The following is a 17,571-nucleotide window of genomic DNA, read 5'->3' on the forward strand; positions in this document are numbered from 1 at the left end:
ACAACTGTAAAGATAAAAACTAGTGCAAAAGAAAACTAGAAAAAGAAAAATAGAAAGCGGAAAAAAGAAAAAAATGGAAAGAAAAAATAGAAAAGAAAGAAAAATTAGAATATAGTAAAGAAAAGCAAAAGAACTATATAAACAAATGACATTCTCTTTCATCACAAGAAGAATAAACAATTTTAGTAACTTATCATCTTCTCTTTAAGATACAACAAATAATTTCATCTTTTCATATCCCATCTTTTATTTATAAAGAAATTCATAAAGCTTTGTCATTTCAGTCCTGATTTCAGGAAAAACCCATTAAGGGTTACCAAAGATATCTGTTAGCCTTTATCAAATTTATATTCCTTCCTTTTATTTTTAACAGTTTTAATCTTTCGTCCCTTCAAATGATGTAATAGAACTTGATTTCTTTTCCCCCCTCTCCATTTTTTCTTTCTCCCTTCACACAAAATTCTTCAGAGCTTTAACAAGCCTATTTTGCACTTTAAATCCCATATAGGAAAATTATCCAGGTCACTGTCTTGGTTTATCACTTTTATATCCTTTTTAATTATTAAGAATTTAATTCTTAAGTAATTTAGGAAAAGTAATTTAATAAGTTTAATCATTAAACCTGTTATTTTTAAATCCACTTTCAGATCAGCCTCAATCTTGTTAGATAAAACACATTCCTCTTCTCTAACATCTTTTAAACACAATCTATCTGTAAAGCCAGACACTCTTAAATTTTACTACTGGGACTATTGTTCAAATATATCATTTGATATATCCAATGCAGAGGTGGGTTTCAGCAGGTTCTGACCAGTTCTGGAGAACCAGTAGCAGAAATTTTGAGTAGTTTGGAGAACCGGTAGTAAAAATTCTGACTGGCCCCGCCCCCATCTATTCTCTGGCTCCCAAGTCCCAGCTGATTGGGAGGGAATGGAGATTTTGCAGTAACCTTCCCCTGGAGTGGGGAGGGAATGGAGATATAACAGTATCCTTCCCCTGCCATGCCCACCAAGCCACGTCCACCAAGCCATACCCACAGAATGGGTAGTAAAAAAAATTGAAACCCACCACTGATCCAAAGTTAAAATACTTTGCTTGATTTTGTATTAGTAAATCAAATGTATACGTTGTTCTCCTTTAAAGTAATCTTTCATTCTTTCTGGTTCCCTGTAGTGTCCAACTTTCAATGTCTCAAACTATCGTGCTTTTTTTTTTTCTTCAAAACGAAACAAAAGCATTTTCTCATGGGAAGGCTTCTTAAAGTAAATTCTAAAATCTTATTTCAAATCCATCTGGACTCTGTCGATTTGTAACTTTCCAAAAACAAAGTTCTAATCACTTGTTTTCTGCTTATTTAAAAAAAAACAAACTTTTTTTTAAAGTCAAACCTGTATTTAAAACTCTTTTCACTAAAGGAAATTGAAAGAAATTCCGCTATCAGATTTGTTGATCCAAGATACCCAACAACAACAACAACAAAACTAGTTAACAGGCAATTTCCGAGAGTGATTTAAAAAGAAAATATATGGATCCAGTGTCCAATGGTTTGAGAAAGAACTCTAAACCCACTGGAGACTGCTGTGGTTTTTTTTATCTCCTCGCAAGGAGCAACTGTGGGTGACCTCAAGTCCTCTCCTTGTTTGGAGAGGAATAACAAAATGCTGGTTATCTTTCTTCCCAATAAGTCATTGCACAGCTGCAAGAGACCTAGGGATGATTCCCCTCCCCCCCTTTAAGTTCTGGGACCTTATTCAGTGGTGGAATTCAACCAGTTCCGGCACACTGGTAGTTAAATTGCTGGCTGGCCCTGCCTCTCCCCAACCCACCCCTTCCAGGAGTCCCCACACGCCCCATTTTAGCTCCCAGGTAAGTGCAGGGAGGCCTATTAGGCCCAAAATGGCCCATTTTCGCTCACAGGAGGCTTCAGGGAGGCCTCCTAGGCCCAAAATGGGGCACGGAGGGGGGAGTGCAGCCCCCCACAGCCCGTTTTTGCTCCCAGGAGGCTGCAGGGAGGTCTAGCTTGTAAGTCTGGGGGACCCAACCGATCTATTCGCAGCCTCCCAGCTGATCGGCTGGGTCTTCTTTTGTTACCCTGCACAGGAGAACGAAGCTGGAAAGCAGGTTAGTGGGATGGAGAGGGAATGGGGATTTTGCAGTATCCTTCCCCCACAAGTGGGGAGGGAATGGGGATTTTGCACTATCCTTCCCCTGGAGTAGGGAGGGAATGGGGATTCTGCAGTATCCTTCCCCTGGAGAGGGGAGGGAATGGGGATTTTGTAGTATCCTTCCCCTGGAGTAGGGAGGGAATGGGGATTTTGCAGTAACCTTCCCCCAGGAGTGGGAGGGAATGAGGATTTTGCAGTATCCTTCCCCTGCCATGCCCACCAAGCCACGCCCACAGAACTTGTAGTAAAAAAAAATTGAATCCCACCACTGACCTTATTTGTTTGTTTCCAAGAGAAGGCAAAAAGTCTTGTATGACCAGTAGAATACAATAAATGAGTCAGTCTGATTGTTTGTACCTGACAGTCACTGACCCAAGTCACTCAGTTAGCTTCTTGCCTAAAATGGGACTAGAACTCACAATCTCCTGGTTTCTAGTCTGATGCCACAACCACTGAACCAAACTTGCTCTCCATTCAATTCTAATTCCCCATTCAATTCCATTTCTCTACAAGGTCTTGAAGCTTTTAAGAAAAAGACTGTCACTCAATTATAAAGAAATACCTCGGCAAGTAAGTAAAGTGAAGGGAACTCCCCATATGAACCATTCAAGGGAAAGGCAGGATATGCATTTTTAGTAGTAGTAGTAGTAGTAGTAGTAGTAGTAGTAGTAGTAATGCAGAAAATTCCAATTCAATCTCTGGCAATGACTGGAAAGACCTGTGATAGACAAACCCTCCAATCATTACAGATATTATTCAGCAAAATGTCTGTCTCAGAATAAAGGAGCTTCAGATATACTTATTCCTAAGTATAGGAATATTTAGGAATACTTCTTAAGAATTCTACCTTAAATGCTTCTTGCATAAAGCCCCAAATCTTGGGTTACATTTAGAAATTAAATCCAATTCAGTGGTTCTTTGAAGAGAGGCAATTTAAATCCGAGCATAAAGTATGTGCTTCAGATTTACAGCTATTTACTCTGTACCAAATGTACTATTTACTATATGCTATTTATTTTGACACATTTTCACCAGTGAAAAGGGCAGTTATTTTATTGTAGATATTATAGTGTAAACAATAGATTATAATGGGACAGTTACTATGGTTAATTCTATGGACTGCCTTGAGCATTTTTTACAGCCTACACAATGGCTGTAGATAATGCTCAAGGCACCAGAGATTCTCCCAAAGTGTATATGTACCTTATAAAGCACTTATTGTGTTACTGTGTTTCCTAGTTTAATAGTTTCCTTCATCCCAAGGATCATTTGACAACTGATTTTTAAAGAGAGTGAGTGGGTGGGTAGGTGGGTGGGTGGGTGGGTGGGCGGGCTGGTTAGCTAGTCAGTCAGTCAGTCAGTCAGTTAGTTAATTAGTTTATCAAACTTATATAGCTGCCCATACAGGTAGTTCTCAATTTATAATTACAATTGAGTTCAACATTTCTGTAGCTAAGCAAGACAGTTGATAAGTAAGTTGCACCCCATTTTACAATCGTTTTGCCACAGTTGTTAAGCAAATCACTGCAGTTGTTAAGTGAATAATGTGGTCATTAAGCCTTAAGTTTACCCCATTGACTTTGCTTAGCTGAAGCCAGCTGGAAAGGTTACAGTTGATGATCACATGACCCCAGGCACTGGAACCGTCATAACTAAATAAAGTGGCCAAGAGCCTGAATTTTGATCAGATGACGGTGGGGATGCTGCAATGGCCATAAGTGTGAAAAACGGTCATGTCAGTTTTCAGCACCATTGTAATTTCAAACTGTCATTAAAAATGGTTGTAAGTCAAGGGCTATCTGTATTCCGAACTATAATCCGAACTATAATAGTAAGTGGAGATTGCCTAAAACGGTTCCTAAGAACTTAAATCTTCTAAGTAGGCATCATGAGGACCCAAATTTTGGGGGGCAATAGGCTGATTCTGTGAAGCGCTTAGAGAGGGCTGTAAAGCACTGTGAAGCGGTATATAAGTCTAAGTGCTATTGCTATTCTTCACAAGACCTATGAAGGCACCCTTTGGCATGAGACCATACTTACCCTGTTTCCCCGAAAATAAGACATCCTCTGATAATAAGCCCAATCGGCCTTTTGAGTGCATGCGCTAAAATAAGCCAACCCCAAAAATAAGCCCTTCCTGAAAATATTTAAACACAGAGCTGGAAATCAGGTAAGACGGCAAGAGGAGCCCCATCTTGTTCCATGTGCCCCAAAATAATAAGACCTCCCCAAAAATAAGGCCAAGCGCTTATTTCAGGGTTCAAAAAATTATAAGACAGGGTCTTATTTTCGGTAAAACACTGTATAAACCAGGGGTTCCCAACTAGGGATGCGAGATGATATTCCAGGAGGTGCAAAAACTTGGGTTTAGAAGTTTCAAAATTATAGTGTATGTGCATAATTATATGCATATAATTATTTACTTTTGTAAGGGGTGCGAGAATATATCGGAAGCGTTCTAGGGATGCGGGGTATAGAAAAGATTGGGAAACCCTGTTATAAACAGACTAATTTAATTTCACTTAAATTATTTTCCTTAGTCTCCTCTTTCGCATCTGAGCTAATGCCTACTATGGTTTCTGTTTCTGCAGACAACAACTCTCATTGGCCTTCTGAAGACAGCCCGTCTACTGCGTTTAGTGAGGGTTGCCCGGAAACTGGACAGATACTCGGAATATGGTGCGGCTGTCTTGATGTTACTAATGTGCATATTTGCACTCATTGCTCACTGGCTGGCTTGCATTTGGTATGCCATTGGGAATGTTGAAAGGCATTACTTGTCTCGCAAAATCGGTTGGTTGGACTCCTTGGGACAGCAACTGGGAAAACATTACAATCGGAGTGATGGCAGCTCAGGACCATCCATCAAAGACAAATATGTCACCGCACTTTATTTTACCTTCAGCAGCCTGACCAGTGTAGGATTTGGAAACGTGTCTCCAAATACCAACTCAGAGAAAATCTTTTCTATTTGCGTCATGCTGATTGGCTGTAAGTAAGAGGTGCTTTTTTTGCGCATTTTTTTTACTTCCTTGCTAATTTACTGATGAATTTCTGAACTGTTTGGCTTGTTAAGTACTCAAAACCTTCAAAAGATTGAAAGAACGTGTTTGCAAAGTGAAGACTGGGCAAAAGTTCTGTAGGGCATGCACTTTTAAATGTATTTTCACGCAAACGTTTTGCCACTGTTCATTTAGAACTTCACCTTCCAAAATTCTCTGGTTCTGGAGAAACATCTCATCCAAAATTCTGGATGCTTTTCATTCTGAAGTTTCACAGCAATTAGAATTTTTAGGGGAATTTACTCCTGCTCTTAAGTTGGTATTCTTTTTAATAGAAAAAAATATGAAATTAATATTAGTTATTATGTACTCTATGGACTAATGAGCTTAAGATCCAATCTTGATAGGGATGGTTTACAACTTATGAAGGTTGGAAGGTTTGCATTACAACATATGAAACTGGTTTACTATTGCTTTAAAAAAGATTACTGCTTAAAGAATATTCCATAAGAATTTATTGCAATCACTTTGCTATTAGAGATGCAGCTTTGGAATATTAATTCATATAGTTTAGACTTGTTCTTTCATTGGTTCGTGTTCTCTGAACTGATCATTATATATAAAAAGAAGGATAGTTCTTCTTGGCTATTTATAATCTACTGACATGAAGGATCTTGGATTTTTCAAAGGGAAAAATAATATGGGATGCATTTGCCTAATTACAAAATAATCACAAATTTACCCACATGAAACCAGGAATCAACGCCTCCAGCACAATTTGTATTCCAGATGAGATTCAGCAGCACTTTTCTTTTTAAAAATTAGCCACTGTCTTCAGGTTATTTATAGTACCTCTTAAGGAACTGTTCACACTTAGAATCCTTTTAAAGGTCAACTTGAAATCTTGTGGCACAATGTGAAATGTATAGACCCTATTGATCTTTGTGTAGCTCAATTTAATTTAGTAGATATTTGGTTGGCTTTATTATTATCAGTGAGAGCACCAATTCGGTGCAGTGGTGAAGGAATCAGGCTAGAAAGCAGGAGACTATGAGTTCTAGTCCCATACTGAGCACAAAGCCAGTTGGGTAAACTTGGGCCAGTCACTTTCTTCCAGCCTAGGAAGGAAGCAATGGCAAACCACTTCTGAAAACCCTTGCCACGAAAACTGTATGGACTTGTGTAGGTAATCTCTGGGAATTAGAGACAATTAAATAGAAGAAAATAAATTAGGCATAGTATTGTCATCAACAACAACTATACAAAAGAGTCTCAAAGTAGTATACAAAAGCACAATTGCATATAAATATCTGTACAATAAAAAGGAGGCAGAGGAAGAAAACAAAACCTACAATTATTGTACATTTATTCGTGGAAAGCCTGGATGAGAAGATAGACTTGAACAAGCATGCTAAATATATAATAGAAGGTGCTTCACAGGGACAGTGAATTGCACAGGGCAGATAGTGCCACAAAAAATAACACATTGATGAGCACAAGCCCCATTCTTGGCACACACTAATTACCCCAGATGTGTAAGTTGTGAGTTGGTAGCAAAACAATTGTATTACCATGTCCCCCTAAAATAAACCCTAACCAGAAAATAAGCCCTAGTCTGATTTTACTATGCTCCTAATATAAGCCCAACCCCCCCCCAAAAAAAGCCCTAGGTAAGGTTGTCATCAGCTGGGGTGTGTGGTCAGCACCGGAGGCAGCAATAGCACGGGGGTCGACAATGTCTGGCAGCAGCTACAGCCTGCGTAGTTCAGGTGAGTTGATTACCTGTCCAAGCAGCTGGTGGAGGCAGAGGCAAGGAGGCACCTGATCTGGATGTGCCATGCGGGCCACAGGAAAGCCGAGAGTCATGCAGCCACACCACCTCCTGCCACGTTGTGCCATGCAGGCCGTGGGCAAGCCGAGAGTCATGCAGCTATGCAGCCTCCTGCCCTGTTGCGGCCCTGTTGTGGCCTGCAAACTGCGGGAAAGCCAAGAGTCATGCAGCCATGAGCAAGCAGGAGAAGTGGACATGGGCGATATTATATAGACATGTGTTGCATCTGGTAACCTGTTTTGCTATGACATTAAGTTAACTTAATCCTTGAGTGCTACTGAAGTCTCCTTAGTTTAAACATTTATTGATTATTAAATGTGTAAACAGCTTTCTCTTGGAATAGCCAATCTGCAGTAATCAACAAAAGCTTGGAAAAGTTTTTGAGGCAATTTGATTGAAACCTTGGTCATAATCTGGAGTGGGCATATAATGAGGACCTTAGCTTATTATTGTTCCTAGGTGGCTGCTCCCTGTGTATTGATCTTGAGGGCCTCACTGGATTTCTCATGCACTTCAGGAGATGATATGCTAGAAGAAACAGCTAGAGTGCCGTCAAAAGAAGTAAAAGCCCATATTAGGGATTACAAAGTGGCAATAACAGCAGTAAAACATAGCTATTTTTCTACTGTTATCACATCCACAAATAGCTATCCAGCAGCCCTTTTTTTTTTAAAGTGGCTTATTCCTTGCTAGGGAGCAGCATGCCACAGAGTCATCTGTATATTCACTGCAAGGAATATTCTAGATATTTGGTGCCTAAAATAACGCAAATCCATTCAGAGTTGGATTCCACATGGAAAGTAGAATAGAATAGAATTCTTTATTGGCCAAGTGTGATTGGACACACAAGGAATTTGTCTTGGTGCATATGCTCTCAGTGTACATAAAACAAAAGATACCTTCATCAAGAATCATAAGGCACAACACTTAATGATAGTCATTACAAATAAGCAATCAGAAAACAATCAATGTAAATATAAATAGTAAGGATATAAGCAACAAAGGTAAAGTCATACAATCATAAATGGAAGGAGATGGGTGATGGGAATGATGAGAAGATTAATAGTAGTGCAGATTCAGTAAATAGTCTGACAGTGTTGAGGGAATTATTTGTTTAGCAGAGTGATGGCATTTGGGAAAAAACTGTTCTTGTGTCTAGTTGTTCTGGTGTGCAGTGCTCTGTAGCCTCTTTTTGAGGGTAGGAGTTGAAACAGTTTATGTCCAGAATGTGAGGGGTCTGTAAATATTTTCACAGCCCTCTTTTTGACTCGTGCTGTATATAGGTCGTCAATGGAAAGCTGGTTGGTAGCAATTGTTTTTTCTGCAGTTCTAATTATCCCCTGAAGTCTGTGTTTTTCTTGCTGGGTTGCAGAACCAAACCAGACAGTTATAGAGGTGCAGATGACAGACTCATCTGTTGAGATAATTAAAACAAGATCCTTGTGTGGTTACCGGTGTGAGTTTGAACCTGTAAATCATGGGGAAAGTGAACCAGGTCTTTGGGACTGCTGTCCTGTCTACCTATTTACATGTCAGCCCTGGCTGATGAAATCTGTCCAGAAGTTTATGGGTGGTGAGGCTCCATGCCATAGTATCTGTTTGAGGGATGGGTGGTCTCAACTGCTTTGAAAAAGCCTCCTCAAAAAGCTATCATTGGATCCAAACATTTTTTTCTAGGCAATTTCCCCCCAATTTCCCCTTTGGGAGAAAGTTGTTGAGAAGGTAGTCAGGTTACAGCTTCAGAGGGTCCTGGAGGAAACAAATTATCTAGACCCTTTCCTATCAAGTTTCAGACTGAAACGTAATACCGAATCAACATTAGTTGTGGTTGTTGGTGATCTCTGGTGGAGCTGCGATGATGATAGTGCATCCATTTTGACTCTCTTTGATCTTTCAATACCATCAAGCATGGCATTCTTTGGGACCATGTACAGAGTTTAGGAGTAGGAGATATACAGTATTGTAATGGTTCACTTCCTTCCTCTGTGGTCAAAAATTATTAATAATAAAAATAGCACTTAGATTTATATACCGCTTCATAGTGCTTTTACAGCCCTCTCTAAGCTGTTTACAGAGTCAGCATATTTCCCCCAACAATCTGGGTCCTCATTTTACCCACCTCGGAAGGAGGGAAGGCTGAGTCAACCTTGAGCTGGTGAGATTTGAACTGCCGGACTGCAGCTAGCAGTAGCTGAAGTAGCCTGCAGTGCTGCACTCTAACCACTGCACCACCTCGGCTCTACATATAAATAACATGTAAGTGCAATAGTAATAACAATAGCATTCAATAGGAAATAATTATCATCATAAAAGTATTAACAGAACAAATAATTAAACCTCCAATGACATAAATACACATCACCAATATAAAATTAGTATAGAATATGCAGGATAATCTCTGCTCCTTGTCTTTTTTAAACGTTTTAAGATTTCAGTTTTAAACAATTTACCAGATGAATTTAACTTATTCATTATTATTTTTATAAGACACTATAGAAGAAAGTAAGACCATTCCTCTCCACTGCCATTCCCAGGCCCTTAAGACGTCCTTTGTGAATGGCTCAGATACGTTCAGGGTATTGAAAAACCCCTACTCTGCAAAAGTTTATGTTAACTAGGTCTATCTTGGGCATGGCAAGGAGACCTACTTTACAGAGGATATCTTCCATCTGTGCCATCCTCCATTTGAAGTGTTGTTCAAACAAAGTCCAGTTTCAAGAACATAAGAAAGAACAGAGAGCTTGAAGTTACCCATTAACTGTAAGAGTTACATAGCAACACTTAGGTCACCTTGTCATAAGTCTTCCCAAGTGGGAAGTGTTTCTACTGAAACTCTTGTCATTTCTATTTTTGCTTTCATACATGCAGTATCAACAGTAGGCTATAACTTCTAACCAACCTTGGTTGATCTCAATAAGCGACGCTGGTTAGAATCAGATACGGGAACATCAGGAGATGACAGAGCAGTAGGTTGGAAGGCAATAGGAAATCAGGTCTCTAAATACTTGTAAAGAAAATCTCATGGATGGGTCCACGTAGTAAACAGAAGGAAAATTCAAAATGAGAGAATCAGTGTCGTGTAGTGGTTAAGATGTTGGACTAGGATATAGGACTTCTGCACTGCAGCCTTCAATTCCTTATCTTCCATGTAAATTAGCTGAGAAATGACGCCAACGGAAAGTCTTTCCAGATTTCAGTCCTTTCTTCCCATTTGAAGAACCACATATGTCAAGAAATGACGTATAAACACATGTAAAGGATATGAATAAAAGAAAACATTAGGACAGGGACTGTAGGCACGCTGGTCCGCTTATGCACACCCCTTACAGACCTCTTAGGAATGGGGTGAGATCTACAGTAGATAGTCTAAGATTAAAGTTTTGGGGATTTGGGAAAGAAACCACAGAGTCAGGTAGTGCATTCCAGACACTGACAACTCTGTTACTGAAGTCGTATTTTCTGCATCTATTTTGGATCGGTTTACCATGAGTTTGTATCTATTGTGTGCTCTTGTATTGTTTTGGTTGAAGTTGAAGTAGTCATTGGCTGGTAGGACATTGTAGCAGATGATTTTATGTACTATGCTTAGGTCAGACCAAAGACAGAAAAGTTCTAAGTTATCTAAGCCCAAAATTTTGAGTCTGGTGGCATAAGGAGTGGAGGACTTGTCTCGTGAAATATCTCTGGACTGGTTCAATTCTATTAATGTCCGATGTGCAGTATGGGTTCCAGACAGATGAGCTGTAATCAAGAATTGATCTGGCAAAAGTTTTGTATGCCCTAGTTTGCAGTTCAATATTACTGGAGAAGAAGCTACGCAAGATTAGGTTAACAACTCTTAATGCTTTTTTAGCAATGCTGTTTAGAATTGTTTAGAATTGTTTTTAGCAATGCCTGGCAAAGCAGAAACTGAGGGAGTTGAGGGATGCCCAAGAGAGCACACACTAGCCAATTGAAACAGAGGCTTTTTTATTATTATTTGAATTTATATCCCACCCGTCTCCGAAGACTCAGGGCGGCTTACAATGTGTTCAGCAATAGTCTTCATCCATTTGTATATTATATACAAAGTCAACTTAATTGCCCCCAACAATCTGGGTCCTCATTTTACCTACCTTATAAAGGATGGAAGGCTGAGTCAACCTTGGGCCTGGTGGGACTTGAACTTACAGTAATTGCAAGCAGCTGTGTTAATAACAGACAGACTTAGTCCGTTGAGCCACCAGAGGCCCTTAGTTGGAAGGTGGAAGGAAAAAGCCATGTTTGCACCAGTGGAGAGAGAAAGGAGGCAGAGCAAGAAGACATAATGTTTATCTTCCCAGCAACCTAGGAACAGGCTGAAGATGACATTGTTCATCCTGCCCTTCCAAAATAGTAGGTGGCTACTTTCGCTCTGGGGCAAGCAAAGAAGTGCAGCTCAGTCCTGAAAAGAAGAGTCACATTGACTCTTAACCAGGAAAACTCTCTGGATGTCTAGTCATGATCTTTCAACCCAACCTATTTCAGACTATCATGCAGGCATAAAATGAAGAGAGCTCCCCTGTAATGCAGAATGTTGCCACAACTAGTTATTACTTCTGGCTTTGTTTCCCTTATCCATCTGATCCAATCCAATCCAATCCAATCCACCAAGTTGGACACAACTGAATGGATATCTTCCCCCCCCTCCTCCTCCTCTTTCTTCTTCTTCTTCTTCTTCTTCTCCTCCTTCTCCTTCTCCTTCTCTTCCTCCTCCTCCTCCTCCTTCCTCTTCCTCTTCCTCTTCTCCTCCTCCTCCTCCCAAAATCCAACCAAATTCATTCAGTGCTTGGAAATAGCAACCTTTTCTCTTGTGTGGAGCCCTTCTTATGTTTAAGAAATAGGTGGGCATTCTTGGCACTGCAGCCATCTTATCAGCATGGATCCTATTAGGAAGGCAAGAACTCATTAAATAAACTGTTTTCTTGGTAAAATGTCTTGCCATACCCATAAAGGATGAGGGAGAGAAATTCTAAAACAGGATTTTCTTGTATTATTTTAAACCGTTTAAGCATGTATGTGAGAAAAATCAACTTGTAAGATCTGACACCATCAGCTGGCTTTGTGATATCAATGTCACAGGAGGAAGGAAACCATTTGATTTTTTAAAAAAAAACATAAAATATCTTAAAAGTAATGTTTTGGGGCAATAAGCAATTTCCGATCACATTGTGCACTCGGGATGCAGACCAGTGGTGGATTTCTACCGGTTCGCCCCAATTCAGGCAAACTGATAGTGGTGGCGGTGGGAGGCTCTGCCCAGACGTCATCACGGACACTCTGTGCATGCGCAGAAGGTTCTGCACATGTGCAGAAGCACCCCGCGGGCTCACGTTCCAAATCAGAAGGAAAGTGGAACCCACTACTGATGCAGACCACAAGACTTGCTTTGAGAAACCTATTTAAAAAACATGCAAAATGTTTTTGCTTCAGAACAGTAGCTCATTAATTTCAAGAATCCCTGAAAGAGGTACATAAAGACTGCAGGTCAGTAATTTGAGTCTCAAAAGCTTTAAAGAGGACACACTATTACAGTCCTATAATGTCCTTTAGTTCCTCTGTGTATGAACCCTGCTCTACTGGAAAAATTCAGGAAAAAGTAGGGCAGGCTTGGTCTGCTTGACATGTAGTAGAAGACCGCTTGCGTCCTATCTTTGACTTCACTTTATTTTTCTGAATTCCAACCACTATAGATATTGAAGGGAAAAATATGTATCTGTGAATAGCCGATTAAGAAATTGTTTCATTTCTGTTTAATTTGTCCTTATTCATAAACCTTTGTAGCACCTTTAATCCATCAAGCACTATTAGATAAAGCCTTTTGTGAATTTCCTTGTCACGGCAGGACAATTAATTGTGTGGTTATGTCTTACCAATTAAAATACTCGTAAGAATGAAAAATTACAACAGTTTCTTCTACACGTTGCTCCTTTGCCTAGTGACAAAAAACGAAGTTTTTCCTTATGAAACCCATGCAAGACTTTTTCTGGAAAACTTTCTCAAAAGAGTTGTGCGCAAAAGTACAAGCGAATGTACGAAAATGGGCAAAATGTAAAACTAACCCACAGCTTTCTTTTGCTAACCCTAATAGTCTATACCAGGGGTGTCACTCTCATGGCCCGCGGGTCAGATGCGTCATGTGCTGGCTCTGCCCCCACCCGGTTTAACAAAGGGGAAAAAAGTCCAGATACATCACGTGACGATGACGTAACAACGCGAGTTTGACATCCCTGGTCTATACTATATGCAGAATAAGTGAATTATCAGCTAACTTGATTAGTCAATTCCTTGTTTCCAATTTATAATGAGGAAGAGAAGAGACAAATGTACACAGTTGTGACAGGCTATCTTCATCACTGATAAACTTACACAGCAGTTATAGCTAAGAATGAGATGCCCCTCAATGACATAGTATTTGTATCAATTCTGTAATTCCATTACTTCTAATTACTTATAAATTATCCCTGTTTATGTAAGGGAACGCTTTCTCTGCCGTGAGGATTGATTGATTGAATCGCCACAATCACAGCCCAAAACCCTGGATTTTTTTTAAGATGCAAGTTCTAGAACTGTCAGGCCCTTCAAATTTATTTTTTAAGCCACGTTCAAACTTCAATGTTATGTGTGAATATTATTGTTATTCATTTATGTTGTTAGTAATAATACCAATAGTAAAATGCCATCTCTACTACCCTTTGTACAGGACGAAAGGCTATTTGTGCAAGAGAGGAAATTTATTTTCTGTAACTTAGGTTTTCAAGTTGATGCTGAGTCTTATATCCATGGTATAAACAAGTGAGAAATTTGGTAGACTGAACAAATAACTTTTTAAAATGAGCATACTTAAGTCAACCGTATTAGAAGCTGGGATGAAATGAAAGATCAACTTACTAAATGTATAGACTAAAACATTAATGATGCCATAGCCCAGGGGTCCCCAAACTCGGCAGTTTTAAGACTTGTGGACTTCAACTCCCAGAATTCTCCAGCCAGCATAGCCTGGTGCCTTATAATATTCAGAAAGGCAATAACGTGGCAATAAGCCATTCTGAGTAATATAATAACTGTACCTCAAGATAAAGCTCAAGGGAAACAGGATCTCTTCTGGATCAGACCAAGGTCCATTTAATCTTATATCATGTTTCCAAAAGTGACTAGCTAGACTTGTAGGGGCAGTTCATAGGATATGAAACAATTGGGTTTCATATCTGTATTTGCCCCTTTCCATAACAATAGGTATTCTAGTAATACAGTATTTGAGTCAAGAACTGGTGCGTGTATTTTTATGTAGCTTAATGCAAACTCTATTTGCAATTCCATAAGATAGGGTTGAAGATACATCTTCAGGATATATTTTTCATTGAATTTCCTGACAATCATTTTGATTGTCTGTATCACAAATGTAGGAATATGACAAGAAAAATTCCTCTCACAATCCACTATCATTATACCATTATATTGGTCTTAATTCCATTTATGAAACATGCACATTTGTGAGAATTGTCAAGTGCAGTCTGTTATGTCAGACTTCACGTCAGGCATAGCTATACCTGTCACCTCTCCACAAACTCAACCCTTCATTCAGTAACTAGCTAACAACAGAAGCTTCATGGGTGAAATACAGCTAATTAAGCTGTTGTATTACAGACAAGAATAGTCAGAAAACTGTTTGCAATAGTGGCGAATATTTGTAGCTTGTGTGTAGGATGAGGGTGAGGGTCAGGGGTGAAATGCTCCCGGTTTGGACTGGATCGCCCGATCCGGTAGCGATGGCGGCAGGTGGTTCAGAGAACCGGTAGCAAAAATCCCTGCCCCCCAACATGCCCAGCTGAGCCGCGTGATCATCAGAGGTGGGGGTTTTTTTACTTTTAAAAGCACTTTTCTTTGGCCGAAAAAATGCTTTTTAAAATTTAAAAAAAAGCCTCTGAAGATTGCGCAGCTTAACTGGGTGCTAGCCAAAAAACAGAGGGGGGGGTCCATTTTTTTCTCCCAGTAGGCTTCCCTGAAGTCTGCTGGGAGGAAAAATGGACTCCCCCGCCATTTTTTGTTTGGCTATCAGGGAAGCCTGCTGGGGAAAAAAATGGGGTGGGGGTGTTCATTTTTGAGAGAGAGAGAGAGAGAAAGGCAGGGAAGGAAGGAAGGAAGGAAGGAAGGAAGGAAGGAAGGAAGGAAGGAAGGAAGGAAGGAAGGAAGGAAGGAAGGAAGTACAAACCTGGCACTAGAGGCAGCTTCAGAGGATAATCCAGGGCTGGAAGTGACCTGGAGGTCATCTAGTCCAACGCTGCTCCAGCAGGACATTGCTAGTGAGTTTCCGTCTTTTGCTCCCCCAGTCACATGACCCCACCACCACCAAGCCACACCCACAGAACCGGTAGCAAAAAAAAATTAGATTTCACCCCGGTGAAGGTTTATTCTCCGAGCTTAATGGCTGGTTTCCGAATGTTTCTTTAATAGGCTAGGTAACATCTTCATTGGAGTTTAGGGAATGTCAGTGTCCTTCTGTTTATAAGGGCTTCAGGTGTGAATGTGTCAAGTGAGGATCTTGTGATGGGTCAAGATGAAAACCAACCCATACAATACACATACACCCCAACCAGCAGTTCACCTCCCAATGACCCTGACCTGATGTAACCTCCTTATCAGAAGACCCATCACAAGACTCACTGAGGACTCACACCTGACCCATCACAAGACCCTCACTTGACACATCCACACCTGAAGCCCTTATAAATAGAATATTGACTATGACATCCCCTAAACTCTGCTAGCCTGGTACTTAGCTAACTGGTATCAATAGCCTGATAACGAAACGCTCGGAAACCCACTCACAAGCTTGGAGAACGAACCTTCACCAGAAGTGGTAGACATCCGGTTCGGTCCGGTTCGGGCAAACTGGTAGTAGAGATTGCAGGTGGGCCCGCTCACCTGCCCCGGTGCTATGCTGTCCTATTTAGCCACGTTTTCGAGGCCAGGCGCATGTACGGAAGGTGCACATGTGCGCAAAGCGAGCATGCACACAAAGCGAGTGTATGTGCAAAGCGAGTATGTGCATACGCAACAAACCGGTGGTAACAATATCTGAAACCCGCCTCTGCCCTTCACCTTCCTCAGGAAACCATCTCTAGAGTTGTTGGGGATTTCAATTCAGCTAGAGTCCTTTTTAGAGAATGTGCTCCCAAGCATATGCAAGGTACGCAACTTGGGTGTGCTCCTGGATGGTCGGTTGTCCTTTGAAGATCATTTGGCGACTGTCTCCAGGAGAGCTTTTTATCAGGTTCGCCTGATCTGCCAGTTGCGTCCCTTCCTGGACCAGGATGCCCTATGCACGGTCACTCATGCTCTCGTTACCTCTCGCCTGGACTACTGCAATGCTCTCTACATGGGGCTCCCCTTGAAGAGCACCCGGAGACTTCAGCTAGTCCAGAATGCAGCTGCGCGGGTTATTGAGGGAGCGGTTCGGAGCTCCCACGTAACACCTATCCTGCGCAGACTGCACTGGCTACCTGTTGTTTTCCGGGTGCGCTTCAAGGTATTGGTTACCACCTTTAAAGCTCTCCATGGCTTAGGACCGGGCTACCTACGGGACCGTCTACTGCCGGCCTCTATCTCCCAGCGTCCGGTGCGTTCCCACAGAGAGGGACTCCTCAGGGTGCCGTCAGCCAAACAGTGTCAACTGGCGGCCCCCAGGGGGAGGGCCTTCTCTGTGGGGGCTCCTGTGGAACGAACTTCCCCTCGGGCTTCAACAACTACCTGACCTTAGGACCTTTCGCCGCGAACTTAAAACCTATTTATTTCATATGGCTGGACTGGCCTGATTTTAATTTTAAATTTTAATTGAATTTTGATGGGTTTTAAATTTCTGTAATTTTATGGGGTGTAATGTCATTTTAAATTTTCTGGCAAATTTGAATCAGTTTTTTAAGGGTTGTTTTAATTATTGTGTATGTTTGTTTGTATTTTATTTGCCTGTTCACCGCCCTGAGTCCTTCGGGAGAAGGGCGGTATACAAATTAAAACATTATTATTATTATTATTATTTAAGTCATTAAGTAACAGAAGATCCCATTAAGAAAGTTGCGGTTCCCGGAGAGCCTGTTTAATATAGTGGTGAAAGCACCAAGCTAACACTTGTGACTTCCAATCCTACCTTAAGCACAAACCAGTTGACGGACCTTGGAGCAGTCAGTCTCTGCTTAGGACAAACCACTTCTGAAATCTTGCCAAGAAAACTACAAGGACTTAACTAGTCCAAGTATTCACCACGAATCAAAACTGACTCCCCCCCTCCCAAAAAAAAAGTTGCTATTCCTACCGCTAACCTTGCTGCTGGTTCCAGTCATGTTATCCCCATCTCCCTGGGTTTGTTTGTTTGTTTGTTTTTCCTCTCCAGGATGTACAGAGACTTGCTAGAGAACCTCGCTGCTTTCAAGTAGCAAGATATTGTTCTTCTAAGCAAGCTTCCACACTTATTGAATATAAAGGAAAAAAACCTAAGGAAATTGGAATCCTTCACCCTCCCTGCTCTTCTCCAATTCATTGCACCTGCTGTTATTTT

The 17,571-nt window shown here is 40.8% G+C and overlaps 1 protein-coding gene across 1 annotated transcript in view; it reads left to right on the forward strand.

Annotated features, from left to right (window-relative positions):
- The window catches only part of KCNH7 (potassium voltage-gated channel subfamily H member 7), a 408,359-nt gene that overhangs the window by 315,711 nt on the left and 75,077 nt on the right, over positions 1-17,571 (forward strand). Inside the window, exon 8 of the mRNA XM_058191645.1 lies at positions 4,757-5,156. Within this exon, the coding sequence (XP_058047628.1) occupies positions 4,757-5,156 (400 nt within the window). The remainder of the gene's footprint in view (positions 1-4,756; positions 5,157-17,571) is intronic.

Source organism: Ahaetulla prasina, chromosome 1 (assembly GCF_028640845.1).
Source record: "Ahaetulla prasina isolate Xishuangbanna chromosome 1, ASM2864084v1, whole genome shotgun sequence".
In the NCBI taxonomy this organism is placed as follows: Eukaryota; Metazoa; Chordata; class Lepidosauria; order Squamata; family Colubridae; genus Ahaetulla; species Ahaetulla prasina.